The following is a 22,014-nucleotide window of genomic DNA, read 5'->3' as shown; positions in this document are numbered from 1 at the left end:
TGGTTTTGCTCATATTTGTCAAGGGTGCCAATATTTATGCAGGATACTGTATTTGCAAATAACTCACTTATTAAACAGTAGGTAGATGTTCAGTCTTCATCGGCTGATCTGAGTTCATCACACCATATAACGAACATGTACTATTCACAAAATGAAGACTACACTGAAAAAATAGTGTAAGGTTTATGTTGAAACAGTTTTCAAATTTTAGAAATTGCTAGAAAATTTTTACAAATAATTATAAAGAAATGCCAAGTAACACATTGAATTAGTTTTTCTCAATCGATTTGACACATTTCTCCAAACTCAGATCACTGTTCTCAAAACAGTTAACTCGGTGATCTGAACACTTTGTAATTGTCCTAAACAGATTGTAATTTTTATTAATTTTACACAAATTGCAAATCATGTGAACCATTTTCTCAAAACACTATGCATCAAATTCTCAGATGTTTTCATAAGTTCATACATCCAACCAAAACTTTAATATATCAGGAAAAAAAACAAAACAAAACAAAAAAACAATCACAGCTATTTTTTATTAACTTAACACAAATCACAAACATTTATGTAACATTTGTCCAAAAACAACAAACAAACTCTGGAATTTATCATATTATCAAATGCACATGGTGTGTTTTCAATTAGCCCCAAACTGACAGTTTTTTACAGACGCTAGGACACATTTCTCAATACTTAGGTCACTTTTGCAAAACTCTTCACACAGTGAGCACAACAGAAGTCTATGTGGGCTAAACTGAGGATCAGTTATCATTGCTTTGGCACAAAATGCATTCAATGACTACATCTCTCAAATTTCATGAATTCTTTTCTCACTCAGACACAACAACTGCCAAAACTCTTTGTACGTACAGGCCAATTTACACATGCTTACATACTGTTTTCAAAACTGTTAAACTAAAGTTCAAAACAATAACATAATACAAAACTGAATAAGACAGAAATTTGCTACATTTCTACAGTAATATAGTTATGAAATATATTCTGAATCTAAAAAATCAAATACTATCAAAACAATTAGATGAAACTGAACACCTACACAAGCATTAGTCTTTCAATTTCATTACCATCAATTCAAAAGGGGAATAATTTTGTTCTGTAATGTAAACATGGACCATGTAACATAAACTGCAGTGAATTATAAGCAGTAGAGAGTGTCATTCTTGTTTTGTAAAGAAATTTTTAAAAAGAAAACATTGTATAATGCTAACTGATGTTAGTGTTTTTAGGTCGATGTTTTATGAGTGACAAAGTGTGTTTGCTCAGTAAAAAAACCTTTGCTAGTGTTCTGGAAGAATGAGTTGATTTGAGACATGTATGAAGTGTTTTGGTAGATTTGGTGCATTTTGAATGTGAAGTTAACCTCTGTGCCAAGATGAAAGTTGGTTAGTAGAACTGTGTGAAGAGTTTTGAAAAAGTGACCTAAGTATTGAGAAATGTGTCCTAGCGATTGTAAAAAACTGTAATGATACACTCAACACAGGAAATGTGGGTTTCACAAATGTTTATGCATTTATCACAAGTAATAGGGAAAATATAAAAAGGAAAGGAAGCAAGAAAATATGCAAGAGAAGGGGGAAATAAAGAGGTGTAAGTGTAAAGGTAGTGGTGTGGGTAGAGGAAGGGTGTAATGAGAAGGAAAGGAAGAGTGGAAGAGATAGAAGATCATATATGAGGAGAGAGGAGGAAGTAAAAAAGGAGGATAGGAGAAGAGGACAGTGGAGGACACTGGTGTCGTGGAAAGAGCAGGAGGAGAAACTGTAAGAAGACATGGACATAGTGAAAGTGGACAGCAGGGTGGAGGGAGAGGAGGATATCACATGAAATCAGGATTACCCTAATTCAGTTCTTATATATATATATATATATATATATAAGAAATGGTTTCATTTATAAGAAATTCAAGGATAAAATACTTACACTCACACACACATAAAAATACTAATGTTATGTTTGAATATACATATAAACAAATGTTATAAATACCTGTAGTTTTAAAGCTGTTGAGATCTTTGAAAAACTTTTGCTCTGCAATTTGTATATTCTCAAACGTCAGGGTGGCACAACTGCAAATATTTTATTATCAACTGACAGGGTAATAATGTTAAACCTGATACTGTAATCAACATCCAGGGGATCCAATAGATCACTGTGGCCGAGTGAAAAGGGTTGTAGATATCTGTCAAATACTGATAAAATCAGCTCATTTCAAGTAAGACGCTTTACAACCCACATTACAATACAGACAGTGCTTGATCCACGGAGTAAGTCATTTGGTAGTTTGTTTTTTATATTTCTGTCTGTAATGTTTTGGTCCTGGTCTTCTAACAGTTCTAACAACTTTACAAAATATCCACGTTCTTGGAAGAGGATTAGAATTCTTGTCCAAACAAATTATTGTATCTGATCGGATCTAATATTCTAACATACATAACACCAAATCTGCTGTTGTTGGCACACTTTGAAGACAAAAAAAAAAAAAAAAAAAGTATATTTCCCATTATAATCAATTGTCTTAGTTGTTACTAGTAATCCATAACTATTCATATTTATATTTTATTAAGACTACATTATTATATAATACATGATCTAAATGAGTTGTATCTAAGCACAGTATAGTATATAATAGAGATTTATGCTGTATAATATTAAATTAAATGTCTAATCTTCCATTTAAAATGAGGAGAGGTGTGAGAAAAGAAAGATAGACATTAAATAATTCGAATGGAATTAATTATGGAATTAATGGAAGTAATGGATGGAAGTAATTACAACAACATAAACTGAATTAGCACTAATCCTAACCGTTGTATTTACAATCTGACTGAGAAAGGTTTGTTATTCATTCTCTATATTAGGATGATACTGCGGCAGACTCAGCTCAAGAGAGTGAAGCTCAGCATGTGCTGTCTCCTCTTTAATTGGATATTTAAAAACTGGATCATGTGTATTAGCAATAACATTTGATTATTAAAATCAAAACTTGTATCTATTGACAGTATTTAATGGACCTGAATTAACATGTTCTAACAATGTAAAACAGTTGTATTTCTTTAACTAACATTAACAAAGATTAATAATTACAGTTTATTTCGAGTCCACTGTAGACATTCTACTAACTATAAGTAATTTAATCTACATGTCAATTAACTCTCATCAGAGTATTAGGTTAGGGTTCGGGTTAGTAGAATAAGTTGATGTAGCTACTTATAGTCAGTAGATTGTCTAATGTGGACTATTGAAATAAAGTTTACTGTAACATACTGTATTGATCATAGTTAATGTTAGTTAATGCACTAATGGAAACATATTGTAAATTGAGACTGGTGCTGCAATCCATAACGAGTCTAATTTACAGAAGATCAAAGGTGTAGTAAAGAATGCAGATGGCAGCTGGTTAAACCGGTCTGGGGGTGTTTAGTACAAGTTACAGGGTTTATGAAGTATTTCCCCATTTATTGACTGGTTATTACATATTCTGCGGTCTTGGTTCTCGTTTGGTCCAAGTACAATTCCTTTGTCAGTCCCACCTTATATTAGGTGTTATGTACTTACATAAATAATAATAATTATGTTGGTAACACTTTAGTATAGGGAACACATATTCACTATTAACTACAACTTTTCCCTCAATAAACTCCTAATTTACTGCTTATTAATAGTCAGTCAGTTAGTTGTTAAGTTCAGGTATTGGGTAGGATTAAGAATGTAGAATAAGGTCATGCAGAATAAGGCATTGATATGTGCTTAATAAGTACTAATAAACAGCCAATATTCTAGTAATATGTATGATAAAAAACAACTAGTTAAAAGACCCTAAAATAAAGTGTTACCGATATGTCCAATGTGCTTATTGTGTTGATGTTGTATTGGAAACTCTTGCACTGCTGTTGAGGAGGATACCGTAAGGTTAGGACAGGTTTGCTGGTTCAAGGGAAGGTTCAAGGAAGTTATTACAGACATGCAGGTATTTAACTGTAAGTACAAACACGCATGTACACGATAAGCGCATAGATTTAAATATTAGTATGTAATAGTTAAAGACACTTCATATAAAGTGTGATTGAGATGTCTGTGTGGAGTCTCAGTCCACTATCACCTGTGACCTCTCTCTCTCTCTCTCTCTCTCTCTCTCAAATTCAAATTCAAATTCAAATTCAATTGAGCTTTATTAGCATGACCGTGAATCACAATGTTGCCAAAGCATTAACATATTATATACAAATAATAAACAAAGAAACAAACAAAACATATATGTATACATCATGTCATATGTAGCATAGTAAATAAATCCATCTAAGTAAATGAATAAATAAAGCAGGTCTCTCTAGAGAGTTATCCGTCTCTAATGTTGTGAATGGCTAACACATATTGTGCAGCTAGTGTAGCTGTGTTATCATCTTCACCAAGTATGAAGGGCATTTTCTCAGTATCACTCAGTTCAATGAATGATGGAATGAGTGTTTCAAATCTCTCTCTCTCTCTCTGTGCTGTGGGCGGAGTCAGGTGAATGGCATTGGCTGCAGGACAGACTCAGTTTAATTCTTCAACTCTAACACACCTGACAGGTACAGTCACTGCTTTTCTCCATTTATACAGCTGCGCTCGTCTGTGTTTGCAGGTTTATTGTTCTGATGGTTTAACTGTGTGCGAGTGTTTGTGTGTGTGTGTGTGTGCGTGTGTGTTGTGCTGTTACTCTGGTAATACTCCTCTGAGAGTTTAGTGTGTTTAAGTGACTATGACACAGCAGGATTGACTGAGAATCGCTGTAAAATCTCATCTGTTATTGATCTTATATGTGTGTAGAGATGAGCTGTGTGTGAGTGTCCGTCTCTACACTGAATCATATGATTAATTTGATACATTTTATATTTAATGGAAATATAGTTTTTCTTCATTTTTTTATGATTTTCACATATTTTAGTAGATTTGTTAAAAATCATGTCTTGGAAAGATCAAGTGAAATACTGTCACGTTCAACACATGAGCTGATCGTGACGCTCTGTTATCTGAGATCTCATATCTGGAGAATTACGAGACGTGACGGAGACGTCTGTGATTTGTTTTGTAATCGGTCTTTCACGTGTTAGATCATGGAAATAAGTGGTGGCGTCTCAGTTATGTAAACCAGGAGCATTAAAGCAATGTGAGTTATATTGAAATCATGGGCACTTTTTGAAACAAACATTTTATTGGTAACACTTTACAATAAGGTTCATTAGTTAACATGAACTAATAATGAACTGCTCTTATACAGCATTTATTAATCTTTGTTAATGTTAATTTCAACATTTACTAATACATTATTAAAATCTTGTCAACATTAGTTAATGCACTGTGAACTGACATGAACTAATAATGAACAACTGTATTTTCATTAACTAACGTTAACGAAGATTAGTAAATACAGTAACAAATGTATTGCTCATGGTTAGTTCATGTTAGTTAATATATTAACTAATGTTTAACTAATGAACCTTATTGTAAAGTGTTACCATTTTATTAATAGTTTACAGATTTACAGCGGTAGAAAACAGACAATCAAAAGTTAAATAAGAACACATGTGGGGTACAAAATTACCAAAGTTATCATGTAAGTCTTGTAAGTTTTAGTTGCTTCCCATGTTTTACACACTATGAGTAATTTCTAGATAATGTTGCCGAGGTACAGTGTTGAAAATCCTCTCGTACAGAAGTGTCCAAAAGTGATGTCTGGCCTAAAGGAAAACTGACATCCTCACCCTCGATGCAAACATCATTAAAGATTTTGTAATCATTTTGCGTAGTTGTGCTTGGAGTCGATTGTTTTATTTGTGATAACACACAGAAACATGACAAATTGTTTAACATAATTTTTGTTCAGGCTGTCATACAAAGAATGCAAAAAACAAGAGAGAACCAACCACATATTAATAACTGATTATGATGTAGTTAATGTTTGCTTTTTCCTTTGTATATAGTAAAATACAACCTGTAATTATAATTTAGTCAAATAAATGTGGAGATATCTCTTTTTATCTAAATGTGAGCTTCATGGAAAAATTAAGGATAAATAAATAAAAAATAAAATAAAATGACCTTTACCAAGTTTAGTGTTTTGTTTTTCTCTCATATTTAAAATATTTATATCATGGATTAATCAAACTTGTAGGGTCATTGAACTCAAACATGGCCTCCGGACATCATCACATTTGAACACTGCTGTACATCACTCTCATTTCAATCCAGCAATTCATATCTCACAATATATGATCTGTCCACATATCGTCTGATAGTTCCTTACACTTTATAATAATCATAAGATTTACAACTCTTTCCACTCTTCCTTCATCATCTGATGTTTTATATAAAGTGATGTGTTTCCTGTCCATCAAATCTGGAAATTATTACTCTTTGTACATCAGTCATTGATAACATATTTGTAGGAAATGATAACACGCCTAATTTACCTTAATTGTACTTCTAAAGTTATATCATATCTTTCATATCACATCAAAGTCATATCTTGGTGGTTTCCTTCTATCCCAAATAAACACGGACACTTATATGACATGAGAAATCAAGAAAAATCCTTGAGACTTGTCAATATTTCTCAAATTATTATTATAATTGTTATTATATAGTTTCATTATTTAGGTTGTTTTATTGGTAACACTTAAGACTTCATTTGTTAACATTAGTTAACTACATTAGTTAACATGAATTAACAACGAGCAATACTTCTGCAGCTTTTATTAATCTTGGTTAATGTTAATCTCAACATTTAATAGTACATTTTAATGTAAGATCAAATGCTTACATTACATTTACATATGTTAACATCAGTTAATGCACTGTGAACTAACATGAGCATTTCTATTAACTAACATTAACATAAAAATGTATTGCTCATTGTCAGTTCATGTTAGTTAATGCATAAACTAATGAGTCCTTGTTGTGAAGTGTTACTGATTTATTTAATGAGATAACACTTGTCTTGAAGAGTGGACTGGGTGTGATTCATCTGACGAGCGGTCGATTGACCGGTCGGACCAGCTGGGGTTTCCACTGGCTCTATTGTGTTGCGTGAGGAATGACGGAGATGTGTGGGAGAATCTTTTGTGTTTGAAATCCAACACATGATGCCACACCGCCCACAGCTGCAGATCACAACACACATGACTTCACCTCTGATTGATTTCTACCTGATATTAATTCATATTATCAGCTGAAACACATGCTTTGTAAATGCCCTTTGAGTTCATGTGTTTTATTTTGTTGTGTTGGTTATCATTCAAAGGATTTTAAATATGCACAGTACCAGTCAAAAGTTTGGAAGCATTACAGTTTTTTAAATGTTTCTGAAAGAGTCTCTTCTGCTCACCAAGGCTGCAATTATTTGATCAAAAATACAGTAAAAACAGTGAAATATTATTACAATGTAAATCAGCTGTTTTCTATGTGAATATATAGTAAAGTGTAATTTATTCCTGTGATCAAAGCTGAATTTTCAGCATCATTACTCCAGTCTTCAGTGTCACATGATCCTTCAGAAATCATTCTGATATGATGATTTGATGATCAAGAAACATTTATGATTATTATCAATGTTGAAACAGTTTTTGCTACTTAACATTTTTTTGTGGAAACAATGATACCATTCAAATATTTGTGGTCTGATTAAAAAATTAGTGAAATTAATACTTTTATTTATCAAGGATGCATTAAACTGATAAAAAAAAAGTCACAGTGAAAACATTTATAATGTTAAAAAGATTATATTTAATAAATGCTTTAATAAATGTAACAAATAAATGTAATAAATAAAAATAAATTGTTCTTTTGAACTTTCTATTCATCAAAGAATCCTGAAAAATAAAGTGTACCATGGATTACAAAGAAATCTGTTTTCAACATTGATAATAATCATAAATGTTTCTTGAGCAGCAAATCATCATATTAGAATGATTTCTGAAGGATCATGTGACACTGAAGCTGTTTTAAATTGTAATAATATTTTGCAATTTGATGAAATAAAAGCAGCCTTGTTGAGCAGAAATGACTTCAAAAACAAAACAAAAAGTTGTAATGGTTCATTAATATATCACATCCTTTTCATGCATAAATAAACAACAGACGGACTGTATTGTTTTTCAGGCAAAACATTATATTATATTATATTACATAATATTATATTATATGGTAACACTTTACAATAAGGTTCATTTGTTAACATTAATGTATTAACTAACATGAACTTACCATGAGCAATATATTTATTACTGTATTTGTTTATCTTTGTTAGTTAATAAAAATCCAGCAGTTCATGTTAGTTCACAGTGCATTAACTAATGTTAACAAATGCAACTCTTGGTTTTAATAATGTATTAGTAAATGCTGAAATTAATATCAACAAAGATTAATAAATGCTGTAGAAGTGCAGTTAGTTATTGCAGCATTATTAGTTTGTGTTAATGTAGTTAACTAATGTTAACTGATGAACCTTATTGTAATGTATTACATATATTATATTATATTATATTATATTATATTATTATATTATTATATTATTATATTATATTATATTATTATATTATATTATATTTTATTATTATATTATATTATATTATATTATATGAACTAAAGTAAAATTTAGTTTTATGAGTTTGATGGTGTGTGTGTGTGTGTGTGTGTGTGTGTGTGTGTGTGTGTGTGTGTGTGTGTGTGTGTGTTGTTGTCGTCCCTTCAAATATCTATAAAATCTTTCTTGTTTGTCAAAATCCTGTCTTCAGTAATTACATTCAGCAATCATTCGAGAGGCAGTGAATTAGCACTACACTCATCTGGTGTTTTGTTTGTTTCTCTCAGAGTTTATTATATTTCACATGAACGTCTCAAGAGAAGGAGAACTGTCTTCATGAGAACGCCTCTTATTTTCCCACTCCTGTGTGTGGGAGTGATGGCTTTCGGTGAGTCCACAATCATCATTTATATTTGAACTGATTAACGAAACGACACACTAATCAAACAGTGCTAGGTTCATGTGTTGTATCGCTCCATACTCTCTTTCTTCTCACAGAATAAAATCATACAGACTCAATATTTCATGACATGTATTAAATACAACAGTGAAGCCCTGATCTCTCCATCTGAGTGTACTTTGCCATAATGACCAGCTGACTGTACATTATCACTCACATGAGACACCAATCTCTGTCTCTCTTTCTGTCTCTCTCTGTTTTTTCAGGCAGCATATGTTCTGCAGTACAGACGTGAGTGAAACTCTTCAGATCTGCCCATTATATAACCTAAAGAAACTTTTGGGACAAAGAGCCCATCCAGAATGCAGTCTTTCTTGTGTTTTATGTAGTTGTTGTGAAATGACTTTAACATTTCTAGCTTTCATTCATCACCGTGACCTATCGCTCACTTTCCACTCACTCTCTTGTCTCTCTGAATTAATCTTCTTCTCATTTCATGACTCACAGTCAAACCTGCGGAACAAGTGCTGGGCTTACAGCAGAACAATGCACTGATGTGAGTTCACACACACACCGTACACACACACACACACACCTATTTTTAGATTGTTCTTTGTTCAAGAATGTTGTTTGTTTTGGTAAGACAGCAGCTAAACACAAAAACTCACTATGAACTAAGCAGTAATGTAACATGAGCAAAGCAGTATAAAAAACTCGAGTACAGTTTTTTAACATTAAAAGAGCTAAAATGACACAATCCAAGACTAAGTGATCTCAGAGGTGATACAAAAACTCACCAAAACCATCAACAAAGATACATGTAAGCACAGACAAACTGGAGAGAGATGCAAACACACTGATTAGACAACAAGACTCCAGACAGAAACATGAAACCAAAGGGAACATGATGACTCTTTTTAAATAAAAGTACCCTAGACAAAAACAAGATCATACACACAATGAAACTTCACCACTCCCATCAAGTCTATGGAACGTGTTACTTAAAGACTTTATTGAAGTTCCTAAACATAGTTTACGTAAACATGTGAATCCATCTAATCTTTCAATTAACTGCCGGAGCATATAAGAAGCCGCTCACCTTGCTCCAGAACCAGCTGTTTCAGCATCCCTCCACCTCCCCAGCTCCACCAACATAATTTAGTCATCTTTCTACCAGACTCATCTTCCAAGTACTAGTAGTTCCACTGGGGGGTTTATTTAAGCTGCAGTTGAAGCTGCTTCCTCGAGCCATATATGTTAAAACGTAATAGCTTAAAGATTATATGGGCAAACTAACTCGTGAAAACTCATCTAGAGCAGCTTCTCCTGTCCAGGTAACATGAAACATGAATAACATTCTGTTGAATTTGGAACAGTACGAGAGAGTGAAAATCCATAGAGGCAGGAGAATGGGAGCAGAAGGACTGTGGGCCTATGAGCAGGAACCAAAAGGAATATTGAGTGCATGGACAGCCATGAGCTTTAGTTCTTTGATTAGTCATCTGTGATGATTTATGTCAAGCCCTAAGACAGGCCAGAGAGTTTAGGGGCTAAAAACAGGATCAGAAACAGGCTTGGGTAGTGACAGGAACCCAAGGGCAACAGGCCCAGGAGCTTGTGTGGACACCGCAGGCAGAGCGGGGCGGGTGCAGCTCTGGTGGAAAGGTTGTGGGAACAAGTGAAGACCACACAAAGAACCAGGACAGGGATAAATAACTATAGGGATCAGGACAGGAGCTGCCAGAGACAACATCCACATGGTCATCCCAGGGACTCTGGCAGGACATGATGCCTTCCTCCTCCTCTTAGACTAGCTTTCCCTGGAGTGGAAAGTGCTGTTCTCCTCAAGCACATCAACTAGAAATGAGCAGCCACTCAAATAACCAAAGAAAAAATTGAGGGCTAGTTCTTCATCACAATTGCTTCTTGTTTCAACTGTGAACTTTATTTCCTGGTGGACTATATAAACCAGCACAACAATGTCCCGTGTAGTCCTCTATGAGACTGTCACCCTGATGGAAAGACAGCATTTCATTTTCTAGATGTTTTTTTCTGTAACACAGTAGCTGATTGAACAACAATACAGGCATGTAAACTTTGGAGGAAGCTAGTGAAAGTCCTAGCGAAATCCTATCCATACACTCCACGTTATACAGAACTGAACTGTTGTAAACTCATGTTCTCAATCTGTGCTGCTTCTGTCGCCTCAGATGGACGGTCCTACGCAGGGCTTCCTGACCTGTGCTGGCGTCCCATCAGAGCCTGACGCAGACCACATCCTGAACCTGAAGGGACTCATCAGCGCTGCTCTGGATGTCTACTCATTCATGGTACGCCAGCACACACAGACACACATATCCCATGAGCCTTCGCTGCTGCGGCTCTGCTGTGATACTGTCTCTCTCTCAGCGCTCCAGCGTGTCCGGAGTTCCAGTCTTGGATCTGTCGGGAGGTGTCAGTTTGAACGAGGATCACGTGATCAGAGCGTGGCTGGACATCAAACTCACTCCTCTGCTGTCGTCCATCTCCAGAAACTTCCTCACATGTCTCAGCAACAGAAACTTCAGCTGCAGCGCCTACCAGACTGTGTACGACAATGAGCACACGAAACTAGCGGAATATAATTAATGACTTAATTTCATTGTGTAAATGACTGTTTGTATGTTCTGGTGTTTGTGTGTGTTTTGTTGTGTGTGTATATAGTGTCAAGGAGTTGAGTCAACATTTCTCCGGTCTGGATCCAGTGAGACAGAAGTGGATCTATTCTTTCTTCATGTACCCGTTTCTCTCCAGAAACACATCCTCAGGTAACACTTCTACTCTTGGATGGAGTGTTGTTTGTCAGGTCATGTTGTTTGTGTTCTGTAAAGTTTTTAGGCACGCCTGATCATGTGTTGTTGTAGGTTGTGTGGATCCAGAGGACAGCACTGAAGACTGGCTGATGAAGAACTTCGGCTCGTTCGCTGTCATGGCTCAAGTGCGAGACTTCACATCCATCAACATGCTCTTTGGCGGGGTAGGAATACTCCCTCCTGCATCTGATGCTCTCCTGAGGGTCATATGATGGCACCAGTTTAACTTCAATACTATGTTGATGTCCTGGAGATATTCTGAGGTTCTTCCCTGTCTTGTCAGTTGGAGGTTTTGCACCTCTTGAGTCCAGAACAGAAGGCAGAGCTTCTCCTTCATCCGGAGGTGGTGGGCTTGACTAACAGCTCCCTCGACCTGGTGTTTCAGAGTTTGTTGTCCTCTCTGATGCCTTCTGAGGATCCATGGACTTCAAATAACAGCACACAATATTATTTGAGCACTCTTCCATCCTCTTTACCGCAAGACCCCCTCGGACAGGCAAGAAAGCCAGTCTAATGGATGTAGATGACTAAATCTGTTTCAGTACTTTAACAAGTTTTACTAGTAAAGTGACCTAAATATGCTGAGATTTTGAATGATTAATGTAGTATGTCTGTTGTGTGGCTGCAGGCACTGAATGGTTTCATGACGGCATTTAGACCTGTCGGGAGTTTTGTGAGAGAATTTGTGTCCTTGACACAGCAGGTAACACACACACACACACACACACACACCTACACACATTCACACACACATTCAGTAAAGCATTACAAACCTAAACTGAATGTCCTGAGTTTGAGGAATTCTGCTTTGTATATCTGCTCTCTTCCTTAAGCAAAATTTGAGCGGCATGCGGAGCGCCACACTTTTGCAGGCCATGATAAACCTGACGCTCGCCGAGATCGCCGCTCCTTTCAAGCAGAATCCCACCCAAGAGCAGCAGGTGGTTTCTTTTGACCCCACGAACATTAATGACTGGTTCACGCATGTGGTTTCTCCTTTACTCCGGCGGTTCCTTCCTCACAACCAGATAGAAATCCACCCCAACCTCACGGCTGTCTTCCATAACCAGTTGTGAGTTTGCCATGCTAGAACACAGTCACAGTTATCCACAAACACATCTCATAGAGTAAGGAGAACATTCTGATGTGGTTTGGGGTGTTTTCTTTAGCTACATCGAGACAGGGATGGGACCTGGAGCCCAGAATGAAAGTCAGGACATCTGCAGCGTTTTTATTGATAATAGAACATGTGGGGTAAGCTGAAAGAATTTATCATTCCAAGCATCTTCTCTGCTGGTATGGCATTATGTTTTCATATCATATCTCACACAATGTGTTTATATGTCTTACTAGCTTACTGACTTGGTGGAACATGTGGCCACTGTCCTGCACTGTGCAGCTCGATCAAACCTCACGCTCAATGAGGAGACGCTCTTGAATGTTCTCCTGCATCTCTCCCAGAACCTCAATGCTCTACTGCAGCAGCTCTCCATGACTGTAAGTACGACCAGATTTCACATCAGTTGTGTATAAACCAGTGCTCTTAAGGAGGAACACTGTTTTAACCTTATCTGCTTTTGATATCATTTCTGTTTGCATGTTGTTTCTTGCCACTCTCCCAGAACTTCAGTTCCCAGAGTTCCCCTTTCAGTGACATGCTGGACCAAATCGTTGATGACACCTTCACGATGAGCAACTTGCAGGATGAGTCGTTTGTTAGATTATGGTTCCAGGTCAAGTTAAAGCCTCTTCTCTCCACACTGACCCCAGAATATCTCATGTGCCTCAGTCACAAAGAGTTCAGCTGCCAAACTTTCCAGATACTGTACGTCCACCGTACGCATTCTCACCTGAACGCTGATGTAATTTGATGACCTCTATTCTCAGCTGACCTGACTTTCATTCATTACTTTCAGTATTTCAGAGCTCAGCGACAACATGTTCCTGATGTCAGAAGGAGCGGAGAATATTTATAAGTATTTCATCTTCTCATTCCTGAGCCGACAAAATGTTTCAGGTACATCTGTCCATTCATCCATCCATTCATGTGTCCATCCATTGACCTATCTATCAATCCATCTAAAAATATGTTATCAACATGTTTTCAGGTGGCTGCCCTGCTGAGAACAGCATCGTCTGGGTTACTCTGAATCTTGGTGAATTTTCACAGTTTTCAACATTGAGGGAAATGTACCAGCTGAACCAAGACTTCAACGCTGTGAGTTACACACATTCCCACTGTCCCATTACAACTTGTTTTATTATATTTCTACAACAAAGATTTAACTCTATGCTTGACCTTCTCATGTGCTTGATGAATTGGATTTCTGGTTATTTTCGATCTTTTTATGCATGCCTTGTACTTCAATGTCTGTCTGTTAAATGAAATGTTCTCTTTGTGTATTTCAGATAAATGCACTGGTGGTTCTCTCCCCCAAACAGACAGCTGAACTGATAGTTGAGGATTTTGCAGGTCTCCCAGAGAAAAGCGTCATCATAAACATGGTCTTTGATCACATCTTGTTTTCACCTGAAGACCGTGGTCTACTTGAGATGCTCAGATATCTCATTGTACTCGCTGGCGAGGTAAGAGCATCTCCGCCAAAGAATGTCTGTCTGTGGACAGATTTCAGCACATATAAAAGGTTTGCTGTAAGTTGAATTGTTTGTTGTTTTCTGTCAATATCAGATGGGTTTGGAGTGCTCATCATACCAACAGATGTAAGTAATACACATAAGCTCACACATTTCTACTACTGTTTCTGAACTGCTTCAGTCAAGACCCAGTTTCACATGATCTCTCTTTCAGAGTTCAGAAGCTGCAGGAATCTGCGGTTCCTCCACACATGATGCAGCCCATCAAGAACAACATCAATCAGCTGGAACAGATGGCACCTCCTGGTATGCACAAACTAAGCAAATAATAATAGTAAATGTCTGAACAATTTAGTTTCTAAAGTATAGTTAGGATTAACACGTCTCTAAACTATATTTATGAGGTCTGTTGTGTGTTTTTTTTAACAGGCTGTTTTCCTCCACTTGTTACGGTAAGAAACACAAGTATTAATTTATTGGGTTGATATTTTCAAAAACATGAAAAGTACTTCATAATCTATTATTGTTTTGTGCTCATATCCTTTGCAGTGTATTTCAACGCCATTCAATGGTAAGTACAATATTATTCTGTAAAGTTCTATAAAAGATAATTATCTGTTATTGTCTGTTTTTCTTATTTTCCTTTTACTTTTACAGAAACCTCAATTTGTGATGGAATCAGCAGGTAGTGTTTATATTAGACTTTTCACTAAATGAAAATAAAACTCATGTCAAATAAATCAAATTCATGAGAAGAGTTTATCTACCCCACAGTAACAAGACTCTCCTGTCCGCTGGTCTCGTGAGCGCCCCCTGTAGTATCGACCTGCAGCAGTACGCTTGCTCTTCGGTAAGCAGAAAGCAGAAAACTCTATTAAAATGAGCTGATACTGATGATTGTGTGGGAATCTACGTCTCTCCAGCGAGCAAATGTGCTGTACTTTCTGGAATCATCATAATATTTCCTGAATGTTGATGACCACTGATGAAATCTTTTGTGTTCGTAGCTGACAGGCTTCACTGCTGTAAACCTGGCTGAACTTCTAAAGTGTCAACTATCCAGCAGCAGCAATTACTCCAAGGAGATCTGGAAGTTGCTTTTCTCCAAAACAAACAATGTTCTCGATGAAGCCCTCGTCATCTTTTCCAGCACCGCAGCAAATATGGTAAATAAGCCTTGTACAAATCTGCTCTAGTGTTCATTGGAAGATTGACTGCGAATATGGCATAATTCCTCCTCATTACATCATCAGTCTCAGCCAATCAGAGGTGATGTCATGTCCCAAGTCCTGGATGTGATTGGGGAGCTGAAATTGGAGCGCATCAGTCCTGACCAATGGAGTAACGTTACGTTCATCAGCATGTTGTTGGGTTCATATCTGAAGCTGTTTTTACCGTACGCGTCACCATCCCTACTGAAGTGCACTAGCAGCAAAAACCTCAGCTGCCAAACTTACCAGAACATGTAAGAAAAGCATTTCCTCAACAATAGCTCAACACTATCGTGAGTTGATAAGATGCGTTGTTCAACATTATTTCCAACCCTTTCTCAGTCTGACAGATTTCCCGCCTATGACCAAGGGACAGAGAATAAACACAGTGGAATTTTTCATCTTGCCCTTCCTCAGGAGAAACGCAACAGGTGAGGTGGAGGTTTGCAGGGGTTTAATGCAGAAAGTCACTCATGTTGAGGTTCTAGAGATCATGAAGGTGATTTTACTGTGTTGTGTGTCAGATGCGGGCTGTGTGTCGAGTTCTAACAACAGCACTGACTGGCTGCTGAAGAACTTTGGCTCGTTCGCTCAGTTTGTGACTCTTAAAGATCTGCTCTCCATCAACAGACTCTTTGACCCCGTATGTATCTTCACATGTGATATAATCAAAGAACAGAAATGACAAGAAGGTTTAATAACCACCAACATGCAATTTAAATGTAGGACTTTTCCACTCAGTGTTGCTCTCTTGTTCTTCTGTGTGTCTTTAGTTGGAGACCCTGGTCTATCTGTCTCCAGCACAGATGGTTGCACTAATGGTTGAAGAACTTACTGGTCTTCCACAGAAGGAAGTTGTGATCAATAGAGTGTTTAATCATCTGCTCGTGTCTCCTGTGGATCGAGGACTTCCTGGTGTTCTTGACAACCTGCTCTTGCTCCCACAGACGGTAAAACTATTTGGATGTTTTCAACTGTAGTGAGATGCCCATCCAGATGGCAATTTTAGGCATTATGAGTGCGCACTTGCGTCTCATTAAACAATTCCAGAATTAATTGTCAAGTTCAGTCAAAGGAATATCGAATATAAGTACATTTTAATCAGTTCAAAAAAGTATTAATCAAACTTGCCTCATGTTACAAATGAATTGCTTCTGGCATTCTTTGTGTGTGTGTTTTGTGCTCATTCGAGGGTTGAGTAATTAGCTTAGCAACATGCTAACATCTGACTGTATTGAAACTGTAAGTATTAGTCGAGTCTTTCTTCACGTATCGCTTGAAGAGTACTATTTGTTTGGTGCTATTGTGAATCAATTTACTGCTCGAGTTTTGTAAGGTCGCTGTCTATGTAGACAGTAGACAGTAAGGCTGCCGCTCACTAGGCTTTGGAGCCAGCGTGTTTGGCTTTTACATGTGCATTATCTGACATGTGATTGTAGGGTATATGCGCAGAGGTCAAAGAAATGAGTTTGATGAATCAGAAATGTGAGGATAACACTGATACATGTTTGTGTTTCCACAGACTGTAATACAGTGCAGCTCCCTCACACTGATGTAAGTGTACTTGAGCCTCTGGTGTCACATTATTGAGTCTCTAGTGTCTCTTATGCTGAAATCTCCTCTAATCCTGTGTGTCTTTCTCAGTTTTGAGAGGCTGATTCAGGCTCTACCTTTCCTGCCATTAGACATACAGACTCTGGTCTTCCACACAACTGGAGAACTTGAGAAGAAAGCAGTAACAGGTGATTCTCAGTCTTTGTGTCTTCATCATCTCTCACTGTTGACTCCACTAGAAGATCAACATGTTTCTCAGTATTTCTACTGGAATTATTGATCAAATGTGTGTCTTATTTTCAGGCTGTTCACTTCCTGAACCTCCAACAGTAAGAGATTGTTTTTTTTAGCACAATTTTCCTTATGAACCTCTTTCAGTCCTAAAGGATTGCTTACCTTTATTCACTTTTTAAAACCTACTCACAAAGCTTTTATATACATAGTACTTGAAAACATGTATTTACATTTTGCCTTTTATTTTGTTTTGCCGTGTTTGTCTGTTTCAGTGTCTGATCACTCCCATGAATGGTAAGTGCATTTATGCTCTAAGTTTGATTCTGATATGAACTCATCAGAGTGTCTTGTTTAGTCCAAAAGAATGTTCCACTACCAACCATCTGTAATCACTGAGCCCAACGTTGTAGTGATCTCTGTTCAGACGCTCCCTATTGAGTGTGCAACATTGGCAGCTGTTGTCTGCACTACAGATCTATTGGCGGCCCTAGAGCTCAGCCAGATGAATAATAAGTACACTAACCAATATGACGGGTGTCCTCACACCTTCATGCTCGGCTCTGTATGATGGCAATTGCGAGTAGCCTGTTGGACAAGCACACTGAAACATAAGCGCTAAAAAGTTTTTAACAGTTTAAGGATATTATCAGATTCAATCATCTCAGTTTATACATTTCCAAAGGGTCAAGCCCAGTAGTTTTTAACTCTAGTAGATGTTTGGCAAGAAATTTAAAAACAAGATTTGTTCCCCACTGGATATTGCTCAGAGGGACTTATTGACCAGACAGTGCTGAATAAGACTTGAGACTCAAAGTCACTCACTGTCGCCACCTACTGCTGTAACCATGTAGCCAACAGGAAGAGACACTGATCAAATCTGCCAACAAGTCTGAACAAGATTTGTTGGTCAAGTTTATACTTTTAAATTCTCTTAACCGTCTTGAGCTTTACATTGGGATTTACAAGATTTGTATTGAGTTATAATGAAATCCAGTAGCACTAATCAATGTTTTCTGATTAATTTAACAGCTACCAGTGTTTGTTCAGGAGTCAACAGGTACAAACAAACACTCTTTTCTGAACTTTGACACTGTGACATCATCTATGAGACAGGAAGTGCTCATGAAATTCTGATGTCTTCCACAGTAATGAGACTCTCCTGTCCGCTGGTCTTGTGAGTGCCCCCTGTAGTATCGACCTGCAGCAGTACGCTTGCTCTTCGGTAAGAAGACGACAAGCAGAAAACTCTATTAAAATGAACTGATACTGATGATTGTGTGGGAATCTACGTCTCTCCAGCGAGCAAATGTGCAGCACTTTCTGGAATCATCATAATATTTCCTGAACGTTGATGAACACTGATGAAATCTTTTGTGTTCGTAGCTGACAGGCTTCACTGCTGTAAACCTGGCTGAACTTCTAAAGTGTCAACTATCCAGCAGCAGCAATTACTCCAAGGAGATCTGGAAGTTGCTTTTCCTCAAAACAAACAATGTTCTCGATGAAGCCCTCGTCATCTTTTCCAGCACCGCAGCAAATATGGTAAATAAGCCTTGTACAAATCTGCTCTAGTGTTCATTGGAAGATTGACTGAGAATATGACATAATTCCTCCTCATTACATCATCAGTCTCAGCCAATCAGAGGTGATGTCATGTCCCAAGTCCTGGATGTGATTGGGGAGCTGAGACTGGAGAGCATCAGTCCTGACCAATGGAGTAACGTTACGTTCATCAGCATGTTGTTGGGTTCATATCTGAAGCCGTTTTTACCGTACGCGTCACCATCCCTACTGAAGTGCACTAGCAGCAAAAACCTCAGCTGCCAAACTTACCAGAACATGTAAGAAAAGCATTTCCTCAACAATAGCTCAACACTATCGTGAGTTGATAAGATGCGTTGTTCAACATTATTTCCAACCCTTTCTCAGTCTGACAGATTTCCCGCCTATGACCAAGGGACAGAGAATAAACACAGTGGAATTTTTCATCTTGCCCTTCCTCAGGAGAAACGCAACAGGTGAGGTGGAGGTTTGCAGGGGTTTAATGCAGAAAGTCACTCATGTTGAGGTTCTAGAGATCATGAAGGTGATTTTACTGTGTTGTGTGTCAGATGCGGGCTGTGTGTCGAGTTCTAACAACAGCACTGACTGGCTGCTGAAGAACTTTGGCTCGTTCGCTCAGTTTGTGACTCTTAAAGATCTGCTCTCCATCAACAGACTCTTTGACCCCGTATGTATCTTCACATGTGATATAATCAAAGAACAGAAATGACAAGAAGGTTTAATAACCACCAACATGCAATTTAAATGTAGGACTTTTCCACTCAGTGTTGCTCTCTTGTTCTTCTGTGTGTCTTTAGTTGGAGACCCTGGTCTATCTGTCTCCAGCACAGATGGTTGCACTAATGGTTGAAGATCTTCCTGGTCTTCCACAGAAGGAAGTTGTGATCAATAGAGTGTTTAATCATCTGCTCGTGTCTCCTGTGGATCGAGAACTTCCTAAAGTTCTTGAGCTGCTGTATGTTTTCTCCACAACGGTAAGAATTGTTTCAGAGTTATGGTTGGAAGTCTTTGGCAATTTCTAGAACCATGCTAACACTTTTCTGTATTTGATCCCATTGTAATTTCATAGTTCTTCTTTCCTATTATTCATTCAATCATGCTTGCATTATGTTTCTTCACTTGGCCGTGTTATTGCTGCTTGTAGTTATATTCCTCTAAATGGAAATAAATTAGGTTAATTTCTATGCATACTGGTTTTCTTTTCTAGAGTCCACTCAGCTGTCAAACCAACCAGATAATGTAAGTGTTTGTTTATTAATAACCAAGAGAGACCAAGACATCAATGTTAGAATCTTCTTGACTGCTTCTTTTCTGTTGTAAATCAGCTTCACGCGACTTGACCACATCTTGAGATCAGCAGCGGGTGATTTGGAGCCCATCATCTGGGCGAGCGTTTATAACTTCAGCCTCACGGCACCTACAGGTCAGCACAGTGCGATCTGTGTTCCTCTAAGCCATCGTGTCTGTTTCCCATGTTCCTTAATGCTATTTCTGACTTTCTCGCAGGTTGCTCTCTACTCCCAGGTGTGGATGAGGTATGTCTGTTATTTAAAATGAATCACTTTTTATGTTCACAGCATCCTAAACAAGCATTTTCTTTAAAAAGGCAGTCTGTTCTGTACATTTCACACTGTATTTGTCTTTTCCTCCACAGTGTCCTTTGACTCCATACAACGGTAGTCAGCGATTCCTGTTCATCGCTATCTCTGCATGATCATGTGTGAGTGTGCAGTAATGTGTTGTGTGTCTGTGTATGTGATGTTTTCCTCTGTTTGTGTGTATTTCAGAGACTCGAGTTTGCAGTGGAGTGGACAGGTAGAGTGAAGTTTTGATAACTGCTTTATTTTTCAGGGTTTTTTTTCTCCTTGACTGAATAATTGTGTCCTCTCTGTCCTCAGTTCTGCATTACAGCTCTTCCTGAACAATGGAGATGCTACAAAGAGCCTTTGTGACTTCAGTATCGCAGAATACGCGTGTACCCCGGTAATCAGATATGACTCTCAATCCCAGAATGCACCTCTCTGATCAGGAATGAGACAGTTGTGTCAACAGTGGTGTTTTGATGTGCTTCAGGTGCTGAATGTCAGTGTGGAGCAGCTGCTGTCTGTACTGGACTGTCACCTGTCTGGACTGTCACCTGTCACCAGCTCACCTGACAGCTGGAAGCTCCTCCTGACCAGAGTCTCAAACCTGCTGGACGGCGCCCTCATCACGCTCTCTAACAGGGTACCAGACAGCTGCATTTGCTGCTTACTCAGAATCACTAAAGCCCTCAGTATACTTCGTTTTTTTTACACGTACACTGGTGTATCCACACAGTGGAACACACAGCCTTGGAAAGTATACTTCATTTGACGCGTACACAGGTGTTCGACTCATGCGCATGAGCAATGTCTACAACCCATGTAAACATCTTTGTGTTCATTCATGCTAGAGTTGTACAAATGAGGGTACTTTCTAACCTCTTCGCACAACCTCTCGTCTATGTATGCCTCCATCGTCGCTGTAGCTTGCATGAGTTCTGGTCTGTTCTGTTTATGCAGTTTTTCTTTGACTACCTTGTGAATTGACGCCCCCAGGGCACGGTTGCCACGTTGTGGATAAACTAATTACTGCAAAAAAAATTAAACAAGTATGTGCGGATGCAAAAATCCAGCGGTGCACGTACGGTACACACATACACTTCTGATGATGAAATTCGCATCACTGTACGCTCACCCTCATGTAAGCATAAAAGTATAGTATGCTTTGGGCTTTAGACTGTAAAACACGATTTTGACGACATTCCATGAAGTACTGTTATCCATAATCTTGCACTTATGTCTACATTTATACTTATTAAACTTAATCCCCCGGTTTCACAGACAAGGCTTAAGCTAGTCCCATACTAAAATGCATGTTTGAGCTGTTTTAACTTAGAGTAACTTGCACTGACATACCTTAAAATATGTCAGTGCCATTGTCTTGTATCAAGACGCACACCAGTAATGTTTTATTCTAGTGAACATTTATAAAAGCTACTTA

The 22,014-nt window shown here is 37.8% G+C and overlaps 1 protein-coding gene across 6 annotated transcripts in view; it reads left to right on the top strand.

Moving 5' to 3' along the window:
• Positions 1-8,871: 8,871 nt before the first annotated feature.
• mslnb (mesothelin b) overlaps positions 8,872-22,014 on the top strand; it is a 32,120-nt gene continuing 18,977 nt past the window's right edge. The window contains exons 1-45 of one of the 6 annotated variants that reach the window (XM_051908569.1): positions 8,872-8,969; positions 9,248-9,272; positions 9,489-9,537; positions 11,192-11,311; positions 11,391-11,569; positions 11,685-11,788; positions 11,885-11,997; positions 12,117-12,329; positions 12,462-12,536; positions 12,667-12,905; positions 13,003-13,087; positions 13,187-13,330; positions 13,456-13,658; positions 13,750-13,850; positions 13,942-14,051; positions 14,243-14,419; positions 14,523-14,554; positions 14,643-14,734; positions 14,858-14,880; positions 14,978-14,999; positions 15,086-15,113; positions 15,203-15,278; positions 15,436-15,594; positions 15,682-15,893; positions 15,982-16,070; positions 16,164-16,282; positions 16,413-16,589; positions 17,162-17,193; positions 17,284-17,381; positions 17,497-17,522; positions 17,700-17,721; positions 18,457-18,484; positions 18,574-18,649; positions 18,811-18,969; positions 19,057-19,268; positions 19,357-19,445; positions 19,539-19,657; positions 19,788-19,964; positions 20,198-20,229; positions 20,316-20,413; positions 20,497-20,525; positions 20,645-20,666; positions 20,778-20,805; positions 20,889-20,973; positions 21,064-21,216. In XM_051908569.1, coding sequence (XP_051764529.1) covers positions 8,918-8,969; positions 9,248-9,272; positions 9,489-9,537; positions 11,192-11,311; positions 11,391-11,569; positions 11,685-11,788; positions 11,885-11,997; positions 12,117-12,329; positions 12,462-12,536; positions 12,667-12,905; positions 13,003-13,087; positions 13,187-13,330; positions 13,456-13,658; positions 13,750-13,850; positions 13,942-14,051; positions 14,243-14,419; positions 14,523-14,554; positions 14,643-14,734; positions 14,858-14,880; positions 14,978-14,999; positions 15,086-15,113; positions 15,203-15,278; positions 15,436-15,594; positions 15,682-15,893; positions 15,982-16,070; positions 16,164-16,282; positions 16,413-16,589; positions 17,162-17,193; positions 17,284-17,381; positions 17,497-17,522; positions 17,700-17,721; positions 18,457-18,484; positions 18,574-18,649; positions 18,811-18,969; positions 19,057-19,268; positions 19,357-19,445; positions 19,539-19,657; positions 19,788-19,964; positions 20,198-20,229; positions 20,316-20,413; positions 20,497-20,525; positions 20,645-20,666; positions 20,778-20,805; positions 20,889-20,973; positions 21,064-21,216 — 4,503 coding nt within the window. In that variant the 5' untranslated portion in view covers positions 8,872-8,917. The remainder of the gene's footprint in view (positions 8,970-9,247; positions 9,273-9,488; positions 9,538-11,191; positions 11,312-11,390; positions 11,570-11,684; positions 11,789-11,884; positions 11,998-12,116; positions 12,330-12,461; positions 12,537-12,666; positions 12,906-13,002; positions 13,088-13,186; positions 13,331-13,455; positions 13,659-13,749; positions 13,851-13,941; positions 14,052-14,242; positions 14,420-14,522; positions 14,555-14,642; positions 14,735-14,857; positions 14,881-14,977; positions 15,000-15,085; positions 15,114-15,202; positions 15,279-15,435; positions 15,595-15,681; positions 15,894-15,981; positions 16,071-16,163; positions 16,283-16,412; positions 16,590-17,161; positions 17,194-17,283; positions 17,382-17,496; positions 17,523-17,699; positions 17,722-18,456; positions 18,485-18,573; positions 18,650-18,810; positions 18,970-19,056; positions 19,269-19,356; positions 19,446-19,538; positions 19,658-19,787; positions 19,965-20,197; positions 20,230-20,315; positions 20,414-20,496; positions 20,526-20,644; positions 20,667-20,777; positions 20,806-20,888; positions 20,974-21,063; positions 21,217-22,014) is intronic. The other 5 variants (XM_051908577.1, XM_051908585.1, XM_051908591.1 and 2 more) reach the window with 5 other exon arrangements.

This window comes from Ctenopharyngodon idella, chromosome 1 (genome assembly GCF_019924925.1).
Source record: "Ctenopharyngodon idella isolate HZGC_01 chromosome 1, HZGC01, whole genome shotgun sequence".
Taxonomy (NCBI): Eukaryota; Metazoa; Chordata; class Actinopteri; order Cypriniformes; family Xenocyprididae; genus Ctenopharyngodon; species Ctenopharyngodon idella.
This window is presented reverse-complemented; position numbering and strand designations above follow the sequence as displayed.